The sequence below is a fragment of the Corvus kubaryi genome, unplaced genomic scaffold (assembly GCF_017639235.1).
Source record: "Corvus kubaryi isolate FWS band 111438036 unplaced genomic scaffold, C.kubaryi_AGA036_p1.0 37392, whole genome shotgun sequence".
In the NCBI taxonomy this organism is placed as follows: Eukaryota; Metazoa; Chordata; class Aves; order Passeriformes; family Corvidae; genus Corvus; species Corvus kubaryi.
In genome coordinates this window covers 6,071,636-6,094,385 of record NW_024581131.1, presented here as the reverse complement: position 1 = coordinate 6,094,385, position 22,750 = coordinate 6,071,636, and the positions used below count along the sequence as shown (strand labels likewise).

Sequence of the window (22,750 nt, the reverse complement as noted above, 5' to 3'; positions counted from 1 at the left end):
GATTTTACAGATACATAACAACACTATGTGGGAGGACAAAGCCCCAAATGCACACCAGAAGATATATTGCTTTGGTGCCCAATGACTAGATTGAATAGAAGATGCCCATTACAAATACCAACAGCAGAACCTAAGAAATTTAGCTTATTGAATTAAACATCTTCCATCTAAAAGGTGTGAATATATCACAGTAATAACTAAACACCACAGGATAAGAAAGGGTTTCTCCTTTAATTTCTGGCAAAAATAGGCTGCTTGCTGAAACCTAAATACTTTTAACAGATCAGTTGTGTTTAAAGAGCAAATCTTCCACGGAAAGATTTTTTTCCCCATCTAACAAACATGAGTAAATCCTGTACTGCATAGAGTTACTTTGTAAGAGCAAGTTTATGAAAAGGGGGAGAGAAAGAAACAAAGCGGCATTATTCCCCACCCCATCAGAATACAGCCACACAGGGCACAGCTGATAGTAAAGATGCTTCACTGCTCTATTGTAGGACATAAGCTAAACTGAGTATGTACAGACAGAGAAAGAAAGAAAAAGATCCAAACATCCAAGGAGAAAAGAGATATAATCTGTCACACGCGATGCACTAACAGAAAGCTGTTGGGAAATTCTTCCTCTAGCTAAATCCCTGGCTTGGCAAGTAAAAATAAGTGGCATCAAGGACGGGGACTACACAGGAAGTGGGCATCTATGATTCTTCAGCCATCTGAAGTAAGGAGTTGATAGCTGCATCCTTGTTCCCCCTCTGAGCTTCTAGCACTGAGCGGATTACTTCCCTGTCCATGTTGGGAAACATGTCCTGGATAGATTTCAGGTCCTCTTCATTACACAGGTGCTGAGGGTTGACCGCAGGAGGTGGTATTGCCACTGGTACCATGCCTGGATTACAGACTGCAGGCATCCCTATAGGTTAAAAACAGAAGAAGAAAAGCCACAAAACATACATGAGTAGGGGGGAAAAGAAAAAACAAACAAACCCACAACAAAAAACCCCAGTGATTTTGAAGACGAATGTAGCTCATGACTTGTCCCAACCCACCAACATCAGCATTTGTTTATTGTAACATGCGCTCCAGAGGACGAAAAAGACTGCAGAGATTATACCTACACTGTTGCAACTGGAAAACGTTTTTCTGGAACAGGTTGTCTCCCCAAGGTTATATTCCAGAAGTTAAAAATTACAGTATGGCAACAGGTACTGTTCAAAATCAGGTACAACTTGCATAAACAGGTTCACACAAATACACTAACCAAACACTAAGCTCATCACAGAAAGGTATGGTTGGTTTTCCCCATCTCTTATTTTAGTTCCCAATGTATTTATGTTGTGATGAAAAAAAAGGTTTTACATCAGCAATATACATAGCTGATATTTAGAAAGACAATGAATGCAATCTCCAGCACATTCAAAGGAAAGCAAAGTACTTTGGTCCACTAGGAGACGGGACCACACAAGTAAGCAATTTTTAGCAGATGTTTTTCCTGGCTGAAGTTCCATCCAGCCTGCAAAGGCACTGTGGCAAAAGAGCAACACCTATAGGAGCGTACACTGCTTTGCTCATCTCTCTTCCAAAGGACAAAGTTCATCTGACCTGTCATTTTTCATTAACTTCTCGTATATTCATGTAAAATAAAACGCTGGCAGTTTACAGAGTTTTAGAAAATGAGTTTTCCTATTCCTGTTAAAAGAAATTACTAGACAAAATCCCCTTTTCACCACGAAATAACTGTTATCATTAAGCAGAGAACCATTGCTGAAGACACTACCTTTTGCTTAGTATAAAACTGAAAACAGATATAGTACATATCTATAGTCTTTTGTTATCACTTCTGAAAATTGTGTATTTCACTTCTTCTCTATGTAGTTTCAGATCTTTGATTATCTTAGTCCCACTCCTCTATGTATTAGCTTCTTCAGTTCTCCTGTAGAATTTCTAAGGTAGGGCAAGGAAAACTGCCTGCAGCTAGACAGAAACAAGTTACAGTATCGGTTCTTTTATGCATTGTTTCAAAGACTACTCACCTGGTATTTTTATAGAGTAGTCTACAATAATTCAAAGACCTTCATGCAAAGTAATGGCTAAATTGAGAAATTATCACCAAATATGTATTAGTTAAGATTATTCTTTATACATACTTTAACACTAGACTTAATACATAATTTTATTTGCCTTTTATTACAATGAGATCCTTCTGCAACCTGCAGCAGTCAGAGAGACTTAGAAAACTAAGAGCTTTTGTTTTGACAAATTGTCTTAGTCCCCTTCCCTCACTTACTTTTTAAAGAAATCTGATGCACCTCACCAAAGGAGGTGCATCAGATTCAACTCCTTTCATTAGATGAATAATCACCTATTTTTATTTGTTCATCAGCTTTTCAAAATAGCTATTAAACAATAAGATTACCTTTATTGTATGAGAATATCATATGATAGAAAGAATGCTTAGCAAATAACATTTTCCAAATGCAATTGAGGTGATATACACAGATCACACCATTCTTTCTTACATACTCAAATACCTACAAATTTTAACATACAGGCTTTTCCTACACAACCATGTCACTTCCTCCTAAAGTTTAGCTAGTTACATGTTTGGTTTAAAGCAGTTCATTCTAGTCTTCCTGGGTTTTAATCATTCTATACAATAGACAAAATGGTTACTTCAGAAATGATTTCAGAAGAAACTTCACTTTGCTATCCTCCACTCCTCTGAAAGCAAGACTTCCTTCACCTGTTGTAGTCTCACATTCCAGCTGGGTGTTCTTGAACAACCTTACATACTTGTATTATTATTTAATTACACAAGTGATTCTAGGTTTTCTGCTTCTTTAAAATAAATAGTTCTCAACTTTTTACACATTTGTTCTTCAAAAGCCTTGTTACTCAACCTCATTACCAGTTTAGATTTGATATATAATTTAACACTTTCACATCCCCATATGTGGGAGACCTACGAATTTTTGGCAGAAATCTACTTCACTGTTTTAGTTCACAATTCTTACGATTCTCTGGCATACATTTTCTTTGGCATACATTTTCTTTGAGCATCTAACTCCTTTTACACACTCCTTTTACACACTCTGTTCGGTTCACCTGTTTGCTTTCTATCTATGACCTTAATTACTTCTCTGTAAGTTAATCAAAGGATGAACTATTTGCATCATCACCATTATATATCTTCAAAATAAGACTCTTTGAGAACCAGCTTTCATATATTATTCCGGAGTAGATCAGAAACTGCTTCTCTTCTACTGAATTCTAACTGCTCAAAAATCTTAACAACAACGCATATGTATAACCAAATACCATTTTCAAGAGTGCCTCTTTGCAGCCTCATCTTTCTTAGCATGACGACTGAAGTACTTATGTGATTGAAAATATTGCAATTATGTTATCTGTTCAGACCTAACATCTAAAAAAAAAAGAGCAAAGAGCAGTTTCAATACTTACCTTGTCTCTTCAAGATTTTCTTCACTCTAACTATTTAGTCAGAAATGTCTATACTCACTTTAATTTGAACAAATGTTTTAGCATCCCAGTGACTTGTTTTTTCTGCCAGCATAAAAATACTGTATTATAATTCGCATTCAAGGCTGGATGAGCTAAACATCAACTCTGGCTGACAAGGTACTGTAATTGAATATAGTTTGACTGCATGCACTGCACCCAGGATTTTACCTGATGTACTCTTTTCTATTTCTTTCCTCAACTTGGCCTCCTGTCCTATCTGAAGGGATTCATAACTGACTTGTAAACACCTCCATATTTATCTGTTCTCCAATTTTGATTTTAAAATTCCCCTTTTAATCATCTTAAGTTTTATTAGAAGAAAAAAAAAAGGAACCTAGAAGCTTTAAGTCTAACACACAGGCTGCATCTCAAAAAGGTTCATACTGAGTCACAATCTCATAAATTTGTTACCTGCACACTGGAGCCATGTTTCCACCCAGCCATCTTCAGCCCACCTCTACCACAGGTATCTGTCACCTTTTCTGCAACACCCTAAACCTTGGCTCTACAGCTTTTTATGGCCTTTGGACCATGGTCCCTGGAGTTCTGTCTGGCACTGTGTGTTTGAACACACGGCCAATCAGACCATGTGTGCATCCTGGAGGCAAACCACTGGGCAGTCCTCACCAACCCAGCAAATACACTTCACCCAATAACCCAGCAGTATTTTGGACTGCCTCTTCTAGAGTTTCAGCAAGCCTCAACTCATTCCTCACACTGCCTACAAACAATCTAGGCATTTAAAAGGGGCATAAGAAGATGTGTGGCCTCAAAAAAACCAAAGTTGCAAAGTACCTGAAAGAACAGAGCAACAGAAGTTACATTTTACTTCTAACATAAACTTCCCAATATTTTTTACTAAGTCATCAACACCCTAAGATTATCCAACAATCAGCCTAAACAGTGTATGAACTGTCCCTATAGGAGGTCAGTTTTAAGTATTAATGCAAATTAAACATGAGGCTCTTTTCTCAAGTACCACAGCATCCTTCATCTTACCAATAAGGTTTCAGTGTCTTATCAGTGCCAAAATAAAATCAAGCCTAGAACATTGTTTTCCTTACTGCTTTCATCAAAAATAATTATGAAGCCAGACATCTGCACAGGCAGTACTCAAAAAGCATTTCCAATATAAATAATCAATTTAAGACAAGAAATTTCTTGACTATATTGTTTCTCACCAAGGATTTTCAAAACCCATTTTCTCAACTCTTACAGTTTTAGTTTATGCTGTCTACAACTAGACTGTATACAAATGGAAGTTAGTATCACAGATTTCTAATGAATACCTCCATGATATATGCTTACTTTTCATGAAACTCAACATTCAAGTTATACAAATACCAATTTAAGAGTACTTTGGGTTTTTCCGCACTCAGGCTGAAAGCATCCATAATTTCTGATTTACAAAACAGTAAGTAAGACTTAAGCATGAATTTCAAGAATTATGCACTGAAATTTAGCAAACAGACACACATATGCAGTCATTAGAGAAAATTATAATAAGCTTCAAAATTATCAATGTTCAGTAAAAAGCTGCTTTAAGCTAAAAAACTTCGTATCCCTGACAGGTAAAAAGTGGAACTAAACAATGTAAGAATCCACTACTAGTAGAATTGTGGATTCCTGTATTACGCTCAGATATTAGGTACGTGTTATAAATCAGAAGAATGGAGCACTGTTTTCCAATTCAGTGAAATGGCAATGGCAAACATGCTAGCATAAGCAGTGACATTCCAATACATGAAACAATAGCAAGTCAATTGCTACAAGCAGCAATGAAAGCATCAAAGCAGAATTAACAGGGTAAACTTTTTCCAACTGCATACAAGGCATTACACACTTGTAATTTCATTTACTTTTTCAGTCAAGTGCCCTATGTTGAATTTCTTAACTCACTATCATTCTGTCCCATCCATAGACTCTTTCAGAGTAAACTCAGGAACCTTCTCAGCATGAATTCTTTCATTTAAATGAAGAAATTGGTAACCCTTTTCTAAAAAACACAATAGCTCTTAATGATATTTGCTTCAGGAAAAAACTCAGTACTAAAACAGGCATGCCATCTCATTTTTTTGCAAACTACTAGAAAAATTAAGTGTATGAAATATCAGAAAAATGCTAAAATTCCACTGCTCTGAATAAGCAAAACATGTTGCAACGACCACAACAGTTTTATCTGCAGCATCTTTCTGAAATTCAGGGCATCAAGAAATGACATCGTATCTCACAAGAAGTCATTCTAGAATTTTCTGGATGCATTTGATTGAAGACCAATGCTTCTATCAAAGATAGCAGTGTCACAGCATTTTTGCACAATTCAAAATCAAAAGTGTCACGGTAAAGGAAGTCTAAAATGAAGGAAAATTGATTTCCTGTACATAATTTACCTTTAGAGTTCTAGTCAGGTACTTAGCTTGACATGGATGTAAAACAGAAGTGCATGAAAAATATGCACTGATGAAAAAAGCGTTACCTTTTAAAAAGAAAGCTTATTTGAAGAATAATTAAGGAAATTAAGACTAAGGCAATTGGCAGGTTGTCTTAGTGTCACTGCAAAGTTTTTCAAGTTTACACAAAGCCACGACATTACCTGCTCCTCCACTAATCTTGCAGTAGCAGAACAACTGCAAGAATAATGTTTCTCTTCTAGAAAACCAATACTATCACCTAGTATTGCTCACTGACATACAACAGCTTCAGATGAATATTATAACACCACATTATAGCCATCAACACTGTTATTAGCAATCAGTTTAATCATTATAGCTTGAAGCTGAGCAGATGCCTTTAAAGACTTTCCAACAGGTTAGAAAGGCTCTAATAATTTCCAGAAGATGCATTAAATTGTTCTACTGTGACAACCAAGTGGCAATACCTTGTGATACAGCCTGCTGTAACAAATAAAGCAGTTAGGTGAGTTCATGCAAAGACTCTTGATTCAATGAGGATGGGAGTGAGAAAAGAGCTTGGAAACTTACCCAGAGCAAAGTACTCAAGCCCTAAAGACAGGTGAAAATGAAGGGACAAGGGGAAAGGAATAAGACATGGGAAAGAAATATTAATCTATTTTTTAAAGGATATTAATTATTTACCTTCCAAAGGTGAAAGTTGGATAAACTGAGGTAGTTGGGCAAAACTTATACTACCTAATATTAAAAAACTAAATCCTGCTAGGATCCAGTCTCTTAACTAATTTGTTTCAGCACCCTGAACAAGTTTCCTAAATGTTTTGTTTATGCAGAAGTAACAATCAGAGGAAATGCTGCCGAAGTAAGTAAGCCACCAGGTGTTTGCAGCAAGGATTATATTTTATAGACCACAAAGGACAACATACATCCATGCTTTTCTGAACAAATACCAGTAACATCACAAGCTAACCTATGATTCTCATTAAGGACATCAGAAGGAACAACGCACATACACACATAACCCTGCCTCAATGAAAAGTGATATTCTCGACTCTGACAGGACCCTGAAACACACAGGTTTTTAACATTCTTTCAACATGGGAGTTTATAAAATGAATAAAAACAAGTTTCCTATTTATCCCATTAACATTTAGCTTATAAGAAATATAAGCTTATTGAACTAACATTTTTTAAGCTCACTATCTCTGGTACTGTTCACTACAAGAAGATACTGCAAACACCAGTATATCACAATATTATACAGTTTAAATTAAGTAATCTTTAGAAAAAGAAACAGGAAGAGGTGGTAGATAAACTCAGCTTCTAGAAGAACAGCAGGGTTCAAAAGTTCTAATTTTTGCATACCCAATCCACAGATATATCAACTACAGCAGCTATAGCTTGTAGCAACTAGTGCTGTCATCAGAAGTTTTCAATTAAAAATTTTTTGCAATTAATTACCATGGTGCAAGAATATTCCGCAGCCACTTCTGTTCTTAACACAGCTCCATCTACCATCAAATGTGAGGAAATGAGCATTACTTGTGTTCATTTGCTTACCACAGTGACTAACTGCTTGCTTCTATTGTTTACCTCAGCTTGTATGAGAGAGTGTGAATTAGCTGCTTCAGCATTAACTAGAAGGCTAGTTAATTAGAAGGTTAGTTTTGAACAGAAGTTTTCTGTTACAGAAAAACAGCTTGACCTTTTTTACACATCTAAATTTGACTCAACCATTTCTCTTTAAAGCACAGTTATTTTGGACAGTTAACAAATAACTGTTGAACTGTCCGGATAAGCATTTTAGTTCACCCACTCTATTTCCATCATAGATAAGGCTTTGATTCTGACAGTCTTCTACAGCAGAATCTCCTCCATTTCAAATATAATAAACTATTCAATGATGCTCTTCCACTCTTCAGAAGGAAAAGCAAAATATGTTTACTCACTACATTAATTTAGCTGCACAGGTAGAAAACCTGAACTAAAAATACAAGGCAAAGCAGGAGCATACTGATGTTCAACCATTACCCTTCTTGAAGTCTCAAAAGGAAGAGAGCAAACGCTGTACAGTGTTACAAAGGAAATGTGCAAACAGAGTAGGCCCAGAAGACAAAAACAGTTCAGTTGTGGAGGGAAGGCCAGCATCTTGCATGCACCTTTCTGAAAGAGTTTACACAATCCAGACAGATTCAGACTATCCAGACTAGTTCAGTATACAGAAAGTATTTTGAAGAACTCCAAGATGTCTTCCAAGATGCACTATTATTTCCTTTTATAATTTGAAAATACTTTTATTAAGCCATTAAATGTATGCAACAGTAAAAATATTCCGCAGCCAAGTGACTTTGCAACTCCAAACCTTAACATCCATCTAATTATTATGAGTGGGTCATTGATTAGTGAGTAAGTCAAAGCTTTAGAACTCACAGTGCTTTGGGAAATTTTCATGATGTCCACAGAAATTCTAGAACGGCAAACACAAAGCACAATAATACTTAAAAAGACTAAAAAATACCAAATGTAGGTCAAAGGTAGCTTGTAAAAAGTTTGGCATTTATGGAGCAAGGCAAGTACACCCGAGCTTTCCCAGAGCAAAAGAAGAGTTCAAATCCAGGGGTGGAACTTTGCAATGCTTTAAAAATACAAGTTACAGGTGCAGGAGGAATTTTTAATACAGAATAGTATTATAGCAGCGATTAAAACAACCATGCTGGACCTTGGTACAAGGGTAATGCTCCACCATATAGACCCCAGATTCTTAGATGCTAAAATGTCAGACATTACTATCACTTGCAAATTATCCCTTATTTCTTCACTTGTCCACGTAGAAAATACTGTCAAGTAATTTACAGAGCATCAAGATCCGAACATCCAGTACTTGAACAGTACGTTTGAAGGTCTTCTATCAGTTTTATCTGTTCAGTGCTATGTCTAGTTTCAATTCTACATTAAACTAATCTTCGCTTCATTTCTTCTGTTTATACTCTGGCACAGAAATTTTGTAATATGAATATTCTCATTTTGATTTATTCTTATAAAAGAAATTTGCTAGCACTTTCTATTAGATCTTTTAACTATACACAAGATGACTGTGTCTGAAGTTCACTACAGAAGGTCTGGTTTACCACAATAGAATCACCCTTTGGAATGTACACTCCAGTTCAAAGCACTTCACTAGCAAGGTCAGCTACAGAGATAGCTACAGAGATTAAAAAAGCACTTTAAATGAAGCAAACCGCATGTTTTCATTAGGGAATACAGCATGCAGCCCAACTTTTCCGTATTTTGCAGTAACTTAACTCTGTAAAAATGAAACAGGAGGTATGATTTCTAAGTTACATATCCAGTCTTCTGTTGATGAGGTTTGTTTTTACAGTGAGTGGAATTTTAAATTCAATCATTCCCTAGTCATTTTAAATTCAATCATCTCCTAGTCTTACAAAAGAAAAAGAAAATATATGTATCTGTTGTGTCATCCCTTAGCACTGCAATTCTGTCCCACACACTCTTTCATTCATACACTTGCACACAAAGAAGTTAAAAATATGCAAATTTATCTCTTATTTTCCCTAAAAGTACACCTATTACTGAATAAATATCCATACAACAAACTGGGAGCTGTATGTGAAACAAACTCAACTGAAATTGATTTATCAGTTCCCCAAGTAGGACAAATTCAAGCTTATTTACATACTTTAAAATTTTCATCTCTGACAGAAAAATTACAAAACCTAAGTTAACACATCTTTCTCTACAAGTCAAATCTCTCTTTGAACCAACTAAAAAGCACTGACAACAGCTGCTGTAGTTATGTAAACATATCAAAAAGAGCTATCTCAGAGCTCCCTAACATTTTTAATTCACTGAGCTGTGAATACTTCACATGCTGTGTAGCATGTTTCTTTCCAACAAAGCATCTTCAAAGACCACAGAAAAATTAATCCTGTTATGGGCTATGGAAGCTGCAGGTCCAACAGCACAATTCATTTGGGGCACTTTCTCAAGTGCAAAGAGCTTCACACTCGACTTGCCACCATTTAAGTAAGCACACATTAAGAGTGCAGCCTGCTCGACAGCAATTCAGGGACGTGATCAAAGTCTAAAATAAATACTCAGAAAGAGAAGCCTTCACAACTTGATAGACATTTTAATCCATTTATTAAAACTCATGTAGCTCCAGGGTGCAAGACTGAAGACAGACCTGCACTTAATTTGTTCCCTCTTCTCATAAAAATATGTCATGGAAAAAGTGGTTAAGGAAAAATCATTTAAAGCTTCCTTTACATTCTGCAAAAAGAGGAGTAATTTGGTATTTATTTCTGCAAAACCCTTCATCTGGAAGTTTTAAAGTCTTCAAGGAGAGAAAACATACCTGCTATAGGCACATATCCAACTCCTTGCTGATATACAGTGGGCATCAGAACCACTGGCTGGGGCTGCATCATCATGGCAGCTGGCAAAGACTTGACAGAAAAAGCACAGATTAGAACAACTCAGGAAACAGCAAAAAAATGCCAGGAATTAAAAATGTTTGCAAACAAGTCATTACATTGCAAATCCATGTTCAGTAGTACAATATGACTATGCTGAGTGCTAATCTATAGTAAACAAAATCCCTGGCAAACTAACTGAACTACCATCTTTCAAATGACAATTAATTTGCCTGTGAATCAATAAAAACACATGTCTAACTAGCCTTTCGCAAGAGTGAAGTGTTGTTATTGAAGTGAATTATTTTAAAATACAGGTTTAATCATCTTTCATGCCTTAGTCCTGTGAAATGAATATACAACACACTCACCATAAATTAAATATTAGACAAAACCTGAATTTTATTCTTATTTTTCACTTTTAAAAGCAGTACACTGCTCCTCAAAGCAAATTTTAGTTTAAATAAATTATTTTTTCAAGTAAACCAGTGCTTTAAACAAAATATCAAATTAACTCCATTCCCTTTTACTACCACAATAACTTCAGTTATATTTCAGTTCAGTTTGATCCTTGAAAATATTGACTATTATGTACAGTACATCCAGAGAGTGACAGTTTTCAAGGTTAATTATAAACTCTTTTCTCCCTGGGGTAGTGGAACAACTGTTCAGATCTGGGGCAGAATGTGAATTTTAAAGAGCAGGGAACATCTGTTCACTCAACAGCAGCTTGGAACTTCTGATGATGTACAAGTGCAGTAGGAAGCATTCAGGCCTGCACGTGCTACACGTTAGCCAACAGCTACTTGAAACAAAGGTGACAGATGAGAACACTCCAGGAGCTGCTAAACAAACCAGCATAAGTCTGCAGTTCATGACCAGTAGCACCAAATGAACAAGAATGGAAATGAAAAACAATGTCTGTGGCAGGGCCGCACGCAGCGTGACTGGGCAGCACCGGCGAGCGTTGGTCCGCGCCGCAGCGGCACAGGCAGCACGGCAGTGTGCTCCCACCACAGATGTCATTTGAAAGAGCACTCAAACTGCCCAAGAAACACTTAAGACAGAGAAGAGTTTATGTTACTTTGCTTTTAAACTGACATGAATTTTTAAAGATTAGAGTCCACAAAGCTTTTTAAAAATTATTATTATCAAATTAGGAATGACAATGGACCATTTGGCTGCGGATTTCTTTTTTATACGTGTAGTAGCACAGTGTTAAGGAAACTTTCCTGTCTGACCATCCAGAAGCCACTCTTGCAGCCGCTCCAGTCTGTAACTACTGAGACCAAGACCCCTTTGCAGTGGGTGGCTCCAGTGCCCCACAGGTGCCCCTCTTGGTTCCCTGCACACCCCACACTCACACAGTCAGACAGGGTTTCCTTACCAGCCCAACCCTGGGTTTCCCACGGCAGAGTCTCAGATGTCTGGATCCTTAAAACAATTTAATCATGGTGCAGTAATGCAGAAACAGCTCGAGCTGGTGCCTTTAGGGACAGACCCTCAACAAAGGAATCCCTGGGCTTTTATACCCTCACAGTCCCTGCACCTAGACAGTCTGGGGTCTCCCTGCTGAGTCCTCAGCTCCTGCTGTGTCCAAGTCCCCGGTCACCTGGCCCGTGCCACAGGTCCCTCTCTCTGCCCTTTGTGGTGCAAAGGGTCAGCAATAGGTCGTGGTCCCTTTCCTGGGGCTCCCACCATGTCTTCCACCCAGTGCACAACCTGCAGCTCCCACTGCAGCTGCACACCCACTACCTGCTCTCAGTGTGTACCTCAACAACAGGAATAAGCTGAATTTTTGTAATGCAAAACAAGATAAATACCCATTTTCCACCTCACCACAAAGTATTTATTGCCTTTACAAGTATTTTTGACTGCTATTCCCAAAGTTAGGTATAATTATTTTAAATGTCAATACACACAAACACCCAGTATGGTACAACAGATCTACTTCAGTCTAAAATATCTCCCTCCCACTACTTAAGAACCTTTTCTCCCTTCCCATCCCAAACTCGGCTTACCGTGTATGACATAACCAGATTAATCATTCCTTCCTTGTCATCACCTTGCCTTCCACTCAAGCTATACCATTCATCCTCCACATTTCCTTGTTTCAGAGACTCAGGAATTGTAATGTGTGTCCAAGCAATGCGGTCATCCATTGAAAAGGCTCTCTGAAATATAATTTGAAAAATATTACCAAATTAAGTGTCCTGGAAAAAAACCCAAACTTAAAATTATCCTTGACTAACACTTCAGTTTTATGCTATTAAACTTTGTTAATTTTATTCCCTTTTAAACTACTAAAGTGTCAATAAATATTTTGGCCATCTGCTTTCCAACAAGGATGAAGGACACTAAGTGGGACTATAGATTGACTGCAGATATTTAATAACAAGAAATTGAAAACCTGAAGCAGAATGCTCTAGAAATACAGCATCCTATCATCATCATCGGCTGTGTGAATCACATGACATCATATCAGAGGCCATTACATGAACGTAAACAGCTTCTGTTTACTATGATAGGCTGTGAACTCCAGCAGATAGAAGTACTGATCTGCCCCCGTTACAGCAATGAAACAGACACTTGAACCAATTAACTAAGCCCACAAAGCAGCATCCAAAAGCCTCACTTGTGTAATGACCACACAGCTGCTGTACTGTCATGCTTTACTACACACAGTGAGAGAGGCAGAAAAAAAAAAAGCAAACCATAACTTTAGCCTAGGCTGTAGCCTCTTAGTTTTGCCTAATAAATCCTAGGGACTACACATAGTCTGTATTTGACAGTTTTATTCTCAGGAATTCCAAGCTTGGGAAAGCTTCCAAGTTCTTCCTAGGTTAGAACAGCACTGAAGAATTTTCAAGCAAAACAGCATTGTACAACAGGCTATTTTTCATAGGGACAGTGAAGGATATAAGGCTACAGGACATTTTGATAGCCAAGAGGAGCTTAAATAGCACTCAGATATCTTTTGCTTCTCTTTCTTTGAAGGCAAGCCTGCTAATGCCCCTTTATCAGCTATCAAAGGACAAGTAACAGTTCTGACATTCTTGGAGAAGAATAAAGCTTTATGCATTGCTGCTTTTGGAATTCTGAAAAATTTTTGTCATCTCCCAGAGAACATGGCTAAGGAACTGCCTGTGCTAACTCAATCCTTTTTTGCAAGGTTTCACCTAAACCTCAGTCCAAACAGGAGATGGGGAGGGGTAGAAAAAATATAGAGCAGTTCTAACCTCATCAAATATCTCTAGATAAAAGGAGTCCACACCCGGTGGAACAGTGCACTGAATAACTTTGTTCCAGCGGGGGTTCTTGGCTCCATTATGTGCTGTTGGAGTTTCGTACACAGCGTATCCCAGCCGTATTCGACAATACGGATCCATGCGCGTCATTCCGTAATTCTTTGCCAGTTTGGCCTGAAAAGAAAAGAAACCCAGGAAGTGCATAATATTGACATTAATTTGAGAAGTTAATTACTATTAGTTCACAGTAAGAACCAAATATTGAACAAACGACTAGATTAAATTCTGTGACAGAGAGGAAAGAGGAAAAAAAATAAAGAAAAACAGCATTAAAACATAAACCAGTAATATCGTTAAATGTCTGGGAGACCTTGAAAAAGGAACATCTTTTTAACCCGTTTATTGTAGAAAATACACATCTTCACTGTAGTTAAAATAAATTACTTCATACCAAAGCACAAGATACATGATTACAAGAACACTGTAACAAGTTCAATTTTTCCCTGGGTATCTGATCCCCAACATACAATCACAAGTATAATGTCATAGGTAGACTGTCCTCTTTCACTTAAGTTCTTTCATAGGATGAAATACAGAAGTGCAGTACCTTCACGAATATCACACAATCCAAAAGCATAACCTGCAAAAGCAGTTCAATTGAGGTAAACTAGTAATAGTAGATGGTATGTTTCTACGTGATTAACCACTTATTTCAGCCTGTGCATTTACTAGCAGTTAATTCAGGGGACAACTTAAGTCCTAACACTACTATAAAAACACATGCTGTATAGAATCAGAAGAGACCCAACATACTTTTGCTATAACATCAGAAGACTAGAACAAAATAAGGTGATGACAGTCCTGAACATGACACTGAACATTGCTACACAGCTGTGCTCATGCAGAAGTTGGGCTTTTTGGATGTGCTGTTCCTTTGACCTGTAAGCAGCCCATAGCTCTTATTATAGTAAGACAAATGACAAACTATGGTGCCCCAGGGCATTTCTCACCTACAGCATGTTTACAGAATTCCCAACAGTTGAAGCAGTGCACTGTGTAACATTTATCACAAAGGCTGCACCTCAGGCTTGGAAAGCCCTTTTCTCCTTCAGGGAACATGCGGGTTCATCAATTCATACATAGAGCTGGTGAGAAAGGTCTCAAACTGTTTCTTGCAAATGTGGACTTAAAAGTAAGAAAGCAGGCATCCAAATTAAGCACTCACTATACTCTGGAATTGTGGGATTAGACAGTTTATCAAAAACTTCACCAAAAGAAAGGCGATAATCAGCTGTGCTTGGACAAATTCACCACCACCCCAATATATCTGCATGAAAAAAAAGCAACAAATTATCTCCTCAGAAACTTTTTCTGATCTTCCATCAGTTTATTAGTAACAGAATTAAGGGATGCTGTTTGATATGCTTTATCAACACATATTTAAATACAGAACACTTCAACCAGATCTTCATCTTCTGTTGGTTAACTATACCATGGCAAGTCTCCTATCCAGAATGCTACATCTCAATAGGCAGCCAAGATTCCATAGCATTCCTGCACCAATTCCTAAATAGGTAGAGAAGACTATCTCCTGTCTGTTGTACTACCATTCAGAAGGACCCTGACAGGCTAAGAGAAGTGTGCAGACAGGAATCTCGAAGTTCAACAAAGGAAAAACAATATATATGACAATAGGACTTTGGACCAACTGGCTGGAGAACAGCTTTGAGGAGAAGGATGTGGAAAAATACATAAGGGAACTGCAATTCCCTATAATATTCTCAGAATTACTAATGTCTTCCAATATTAAGTACAGGAACTACAGGAAGCCCCTGAATAGAAGTTTTCAAAGAAACCTGTTCACTGCAAAAAACCCCACAAGTTTATTTGATTATGTGCTACAATAGCAAGGTTTACAGGAAATTGCTGCACCAGGCAGTGATGAAACATGAAACTGGACAAAATGCTGATGTACAGGAAAATGAAGCTATAAAATCTTTAAGAATTACTTACTCCCCTTTTACAAGTAATTTAGTAATTCAAATTCCAACATAGAATCTTTTTGTGTCCACCAATTAAAAATTTTACATTAATTATTTAAAATTACTTAATTGTACAAAGATGGCATCATTTATACCTGTACTACGGTTATGCTGAGTCTTCCTACTGTACCCATTGCTCCTCCATACTGTAGCTGCTGAGCTGCCTGGGCATCCAGCTGGATTTGCTGTTGCTGCTGGGTTGGGGTAATGCGAAGAAAATCTTGAGGCAGCTCACCAACAAATACCTTAAAAAAGAAAGAGAGGAAAAAAAAAAAAAACCTTTAAACTTTAATAATGAGAAAGAGATGACTATAAATCAAAGTGTAACAAATTAAGGAGAATTTAGTCTTGTTTTGACAGCATGAACAAAGAACTAATTACATGACAAAATCGCCAACTCATGTAGCAAATGTTCTCCTTTTCAAAACACTTATTTCCAACATAAGCCTCTGAAAAGAAGTACGACAGAGAGCCAAAGCTGCTCTGCAACTAAACATTTAAGTAGTCCATACAAAAGTCAGAACCACTAAGTTTTAAATCACATTCACGTATGGTATCTGATGGCATCCAGCTCTTTCACTTATTCATCACCCACGCTGTATCCAATCATTCCTGTGCCAAGACACAGCGCAGCATTTTCATCTGAAAGGTCACTTCCACAGTCACCCTCAAGACAGACTGTAAACCAGGATTTCTGTGGAGGCTGGTGGGCCCGCTGGACAAGGAACGAAAGGAGCCCTATGGTGGGATAAGTCCTAGGTTCCATTCCAGCTTACGGTGACTGAAAAGCTTCCCCCAGAATGCTTTGTTCTGTTATGTTAATGTACCCCAGTTCTGCTGTCTATAGAGTGGTTTATGTATTTAATACAGAACTGTCTACCTCATCAAGACAAAAGACAATGCAATTTCTCATGTTGCAATCCCAAGCAAGATTACTCAATCATGTATCTGGCAGATGCATGCCTACAGAACATAATTTAAGATGTTAACAGGCCTTAAGGACATAGCTTTTCAAGATTAGACAGCATTTGCATGTCAAGATTGCATCTTGGAGACAGAAATTGCAGCTCTTGCCAAATCACATGTATGACTATTTTGTATGATTATCTGAGAGCTTCAGGATCCTAGCAACAGTAGGTGTCACATGCCAGAAAGGAAGTTTATCTGAAAAGTTCAGGAGGAAGCACTGAATGCCTGCTGCTGGGCTATTGGGAAGCAGAATAAAAAGGGAATTAGTTTTGCTTACACGCACCTTAAAATTTTACAATTAAAAACCTAAGAAGCTGAAGTTTTAAGAAGTGGGAAGAAAAAACAGGGGCAGAGAGGGAGAAAACTAAGCTAGAAGTTAATAATAAAAGAAAGCTTATTTAAGTTTGGCTGGCAATGAGACATGGTGTTGTAATAGCCTTCTCACTGGAATATGCATCATTTTAAAATAAAACATAATCCATTTAGGCAAGATTTGAAATGGCCCCAGAATTAGCAAGGAAATGGCATTTACAACACAGCAGGTCCCCCTCCAACCCTGGTCCTCCAGAGAGTTTAAAATCTGGTATTATTAGCATCTCTAGGAATAGATACCATAAACATTTCCCAAAGTCAGAACTGATGGCTGCACCCCTGAAATCCCATTTCCATATTATGCAAGCTCCCTCTGTCAAACTCCCAGAAAACAGGATAGCCTCTTTTGTCTCCACCATCTTCACATGGATATTGGAAAACTTAAGCCAATCACAACAGAAGTCTAATAACAGCTTTCGCTTTTTAAATTTTATTTCATATCAATTAGCCAATATCTGCTCCAAAATAAATAAACAAACTAGTCTCTGTACTGAAGTCCAAAGGGGAAGAAGTCCATAAAGGAGACCAAAGTTTTCTTACAGCAGCTAAGCTGATTCTAGGTTATTCAGTTACCTCACACAAAGCCACATTCTTATCCTAGAACTACAAAACTGACATACATAGAAGCTAAAACCATCCAGTATTTACTAAGTTCTCAAAAGATCTGAGTGGTAAACCCCTCCAAAAGGGAAGAGTGAGTAACAGGACACACTCATCTTCTGCGTTCAGCTCTGACTAATATTTGGTTCACAAGTCCTGGTGATATAGCCTGTAAAATATCTAGGAGAGGTGCTTATTGAAGGAAATACACTACTCAGTATGTTCTTAAGCCAATTATCAGCTGATTCCACATTGATGGAGACAAATCAGTATCATTCAATCTTTTTATCTGCAAAGAAAACAGGTCAATTTACATCTTCCTCAAAACATTCAAAAGCAGGCACATAATTGCCACCTCCCAACCTGAATTAAAAATACAAAGTTATGTAACCAGAATTCAACCACAGTCTTTATTTTAACAGCAAGGAGAACATATACGACAAGCTTGTGTCACTGATCCTACTCCACAACCACTTTGAAACAAATGCACTTCCCTCTACTATAAGAGCACTTCAGAAAGAATGTGACATTCAAGCGTGTTCTGTCACTAGCTGCAGAACAAAAAATTAATTCCATTTAGGAACAGGACAGGGATAGGACAGACACAATTCAGAAGACAAATGTTGACCAGGCAGTCATTAAAAAATAAGACTGTCTTATAATCACTTCCTAATAAACTTTATTGACAGCATTGCTTATCAAAAATATGGATTATCTATAAACAGAATATTGCCCTTCCCATCTGCTACAACCACCTAAGAGGTAGTTTTGTGGATCTTCAAAGCAGAGAACTGCAGGTATAAAAACTGCATCTCAGCTTCTTGAAACTGAATGTGGTGTGATGTTCTACAGCTATTTGATGTAACTGAGGATGGGGCTGTCTCGGTCTCACCTTCCTGTTTCTTATGCAACATGAAATGGTGCCAGAGAGTTGTAAAGTGGGTCAGTGTAGAGGCCTGATCAGAAGAAAGTGAAACGAGGGTTGGGGGTAAAGGGAATGGGAGGGAAGTGGTCAGAACGCTTAACTCACTGGTCCTGCAAGTTCTGGCACCTGTGTAAAGGAGGGAAAGGGATACAGAGCCAAGGACAGCCACAAATGCCCCAAGTTACAGAAACATTTACCCCGACACTCAGGGAACCATAATTAAGGTTTCCACACTAGCAATTACCAAGGAAGTCTAACATGAAACTTCTTCAAAACATCAAAGAGCTTTAAACACCTAACTACTCAAAAAAGTTCTTACTATTCTCCTTTAAATAGTTTTACTGTCTTTAGGAAAGAAAAAGTGAATGAGACAGAATTTTGAACTATTATTCTATGTTTTGCACCCTGAAGAAAAAATTGGTACCAGATAGGAAGCATCCAGAGGTCCTGAAAACGCTGATATTTGTTCAAGGCTGCTCTCTAACACCTTTGAAAGGTCATGGAGATTAGAGGAACTCCCCTATAACAGGAGAAAGACAAATCTCATACCCATCTTTCCAAAGGGCAAGAAGGATGACCTGAGGAACCACAGGAAGGTCAGCTTCACCTCAGTCACTAAGAAATTAATGGAGCAAGTGCTTCTGGAAGACATTCCTTGACACATGAAGGAAAAAAACCAAATGGGGACTAGGAATAGCCAGTCTTTACCAAGGCTTTAAAAGAATAAAAAGCTGATGAGCCATCTGCCTTCTCCAATACAAGAATGTATGACTAAGGAAAGTGCAGAAGGTATCAAAGCTGGATCATTACAATCTGAATTGGGTGGACTACTGCATGGATAAAAAGCTGGCTGAGGCACTGAGCTCAGAAGCTGAAATTCAGTGGTTAACGACACTGAAGGTTGGTTAAAAGTAAAGCTGTTCAGAGGTCTGTACTGAAACTAACTTATGTGTCTAATATTTTTCCTCAGTAACCAAAGGCGAAGACAGAAGGTATCCTTACCAGTTTTGAGGATGACATTAAATTTTGAGAGAAATGACTGGTATAATTGACAGCAGTACCAACCGGAGAGACAGAAGAATTCACTGGCAGGAATCTCATGAATTTCAACAAGCACAAAGACCTGTACTTTGGCCAGAAAAATCCCTGGCACCAGAACAGACTGGAGAACAACTGGCAGGACTGCCTGTATCTCTACAGAGGTGGAGGGCAAGCAAAACATGGATGAGCAGAGGACTCTTGCAGCAATGAATCCTAACAGAAGACTACACTGGATCAACAAGAATCCAGCCAGTGGGCTGAGGAAAGGAAACAACTGCTGGACCACACCTGGAACACTGCGATGGTTTGGGGCCCAACAGTACACAAAAAATGATGAACTTCAGGGAGCCCAGCAAAGACCCACCAAGAAGGCCCATGAAAAGGGCTGAAGCACTTGTGAGGACAGGCTGAGGATTTGCTTAGAATAGAAGAAAGTTAGAATGCACCTTGTAGCAGCTTTCTGGTCTCTGTGAGCAAGTCATTAAGAAACAGACCCAGGTTCTCTTCTGAGGTGCAACACAAAAAGAAAGGAGATCTCAATTGTTGAACTGAAATGGAGCAGATCTCACAGGAAAAAAGAAAGGGTTAAAAATACCTGCAAAGTATGGCACGAACTATGGTATACAAATACGAGTTAAAAATTAAAGACAGAATGAGTATCCATATGACATCTGTGTCTACGCCTGGAGAAGTGAAGCCTCCGGCGAGACCACAGAGCACCTCCCAGTCCCTGAAGGAGCCTACAAGAAAGCGGGAAAGGAACTTTTGACAAGGGCCCATAAAAAGTTTTGAAGAGTCTCAAGAAAAAACTCATCAGAGTCATTACTCATCAGAGTAGTGATTATTAGGAAAATTAGGAGCAGAAATCTATGCAGTTGGTGCTTGATGTAATTTTGAAGGACCTGACATATTTGCCAGCATGGTGGATAACCATGGAGAGTAATTTTGGGTATGATTCACTAGCTAAGGAACCACAAAGTTTTGGTGGCTCAGTCTTAATCTAAAGCCTGGTCAAACTATTTATTAATACTCTCACTTGTAAAAGATATTACTTAGCAGCCCTTACATATTCAGCTACAGTTTAGATTTAAAAAGCTGTTTTGCTCACAACAGGTTACAAAACGTGAAAATATGCTAATTCCATAACATCCTGAAAAGGGCCAGAGATATCTACGTTCTAGCAGAGTATTTACAGTAACAGACAGGATGAATTCTGTTTCATCTAGAAAACTAAATAGCAATCAGAACTTTTAACTGCGCGCCAAGTAAGCAGCATCACAAACCAGAAAATGCAGGTATAAGACTGGCAACAGCCCACTTTATTTTCTTACCCACATGAAACAACCTTGAATATTTTACTGCTTGTTCAAACAGAAAGACTGAACTGTTCTCTCCAGCAATACAGAAAAAAGTGGTTCCCAATCCTTTAGCACCATTTAGTGGCTATTCATTTGCAATGCAGTTGCATATATGGAAACAAGTAGAATTCTATCTTCCTGCCTGGAGAGAATTAAGAAAGGCTGGCATGTACCATATCAACACCCCCAGCTGTGAATGGCTGCTTAATATGCATAATTGCATATTTCATTCATTTGAAAACATTTAAATCTCTAAAGTGGGTAAGGAAGAAAAGCATGTACAACAACACTAGGAACATATTAAAAAAAACCCCCAAAACCTGAGGCCCAGAAACCTAAACTTGCATTAGATAAATCATCATATGCCTTTCCACTGGTCAGGCTTCAATCAAGTTTAGGAAACAAAAGATTGCAAAGAGATTATACAGGAGTACCTGGGAAATTCTAGAACAAGACATCTAGAAGAGTAACATTCTAAGGGTGAGATGTAGCTCCTTTAAAATATTCAAGGAAGACTAGGCAGTTATGATAAAGACAAATAAGGCACTTTAATGAATAAAATTGATGACCATATCATATTACTGTCATAAGATAACTGACAGCAGTACAATTTTTCAAGATTAGCAGTAATTCACCTTGCTGTTCTTTCTACAAGACTGCATAGATAAAAAAAAAAAAAGAGTAGCTGTTTCTACATAAAAAAGTACAGCAGTGCAAATTTATTGTTTTTTTAAAAAACCCTCGTTTCACCAAAAGCAGTATCATACTGTCAATGACTACTAGATCCTTTCAGAGAGGAGGAACAGAAAGGAACAGCGTATCTGCCGAAAGCTAATGTTGTAACACCACACATGTAGGACACCCCGATGTGAGGTACGACTAACCCTGGGCAAAACCAGACACTAACATATTCCCAATAAACTGTCAGCACTACCTCCCAGAAGGCTGGTAAATTAGTTTTACGACGGCTCAGCTCCCGTCCAACACGCACGCCTACATCGTACACTGGATGCGTCGTTCCAGCTTTCAGGCGGCAGCTCCAGGGACAGCGGCCCGACCGTGCCCCGCCGAGCCGCGAGCACAGGGAGCTACGCTCTGCTTCCAAGGGAAAGCGGTTTATCTCCGGTTCAGTGTAAGTCGTTCCCTCCTTGGAAAGGCCTCTGGACAAAGAACGGGCAGGACAGCCGCCTCAAGGACTCCGCGCAGTTAGGAGGGATTTTCCCCTCCCCTTCCCCAAAGCCTCTTCGCAGGCTTTGGAACCGGGAGACGAGGCAGACTTCCCTCCCCCGCACCCCGGCAGCCTAGAGAAGATGAGAGGGCTTTTCTTCTCCCGCCTCCAGCGCGACCGGAGCTGCGGCAGGGTGGGAGACGCGGAGTCTCCCTCCCACAGGGGCCCTGGCAGAGGCCGGGCGGGCCCATCTGGGTCTCCAAGACGGGCCTCACCCGCCCAGCACGGCGAGCGGTAACAGGAGATACCCCTGAGCGGGCCCGGCGGCGGGGCCGCGTCCACAGCACTCACCGGGCCCCGCTGGGTGGTGACGGTGGTCGCCATGGCGCCTCGCCGGGGCCGGGGCCGCGACCCTTCCTCCTCCTCCCCGTCCTCCTCCCGCCCCGCCAGGCCGCCGACGCCGCTCCCAACCGAGATCCCGGTCCCGCCGCCCGTCACTCAGCGCGAGCCCCGCGTCACCTGACCCGCCCGGCCCCGCCCCCGGGGCAGCGCAGCGGCGCCCTCTTGCGCACGCGCCTCTTCACGTACCGCGAGGGGCGGGGAGCCGTCCCGCGCATGCGCTGTCCCGCTCTGCGGCCGCCGCAGGGAGCGCGGCGCTGCCGGT

At 39.2% G+C, this 22,750-nt stretch overlaps 1 protein-coding gene across 3 annotated transcripts in view; it reads right to left on the bottom strand.

Moving 5' to 3' along the window:
* LOC121669379 (toll interacting protein) overlaps positions 1-22,687 on the bottom strand; it is a 25,184-nt gene extending 2,497 nt beyond the window's left edge. Inside the window, exons 1-7 of one of the 3 annotated variants that reach the window (XM_042038178.1) lie at positions 22,438-22,687; positions 15,749-15,898; positions 13,603-13,785; positions 12,385-12,537; positions 10,306-10,396; positions 6,501-6,521; positions 1-910 (exon numbers count right to left, since the gene is read on the bottom strand). The exon at positions 1-910 is cut by the window's left edge and continues 2,497 nt beyond it. In XM_042038178.1, coding sequence (XP_041894112.1) covers positions 696-910; positions 6,501-6,521; positions 10,306-10,396; positions 12,385-12,537; positions 13,603-13,785; positions 15,749-15,898; positions 22,438-22,470 — 846 coding nt within the window. In that variant the 5' untranslated portion in view covers positions 22,471-22,687 and the 3' untranslated portion in view covers positions 1-695. Of the gene's footprint in view, positions 911-6,500; positions 6,522-10,305; positions 10,397-12,384; positions 12,538-13,602; positions 13,786-15,748; positions 15,899-21,852; positions 21,873-22,437 lie in introns of those variants that run through there. The other 2 variants (XM_042038182.1, XM_042038181.1) reach the window with 2 other exon arrangements.
* Positions 22,688-22,750: the final 63 nt, after the last annotated feature.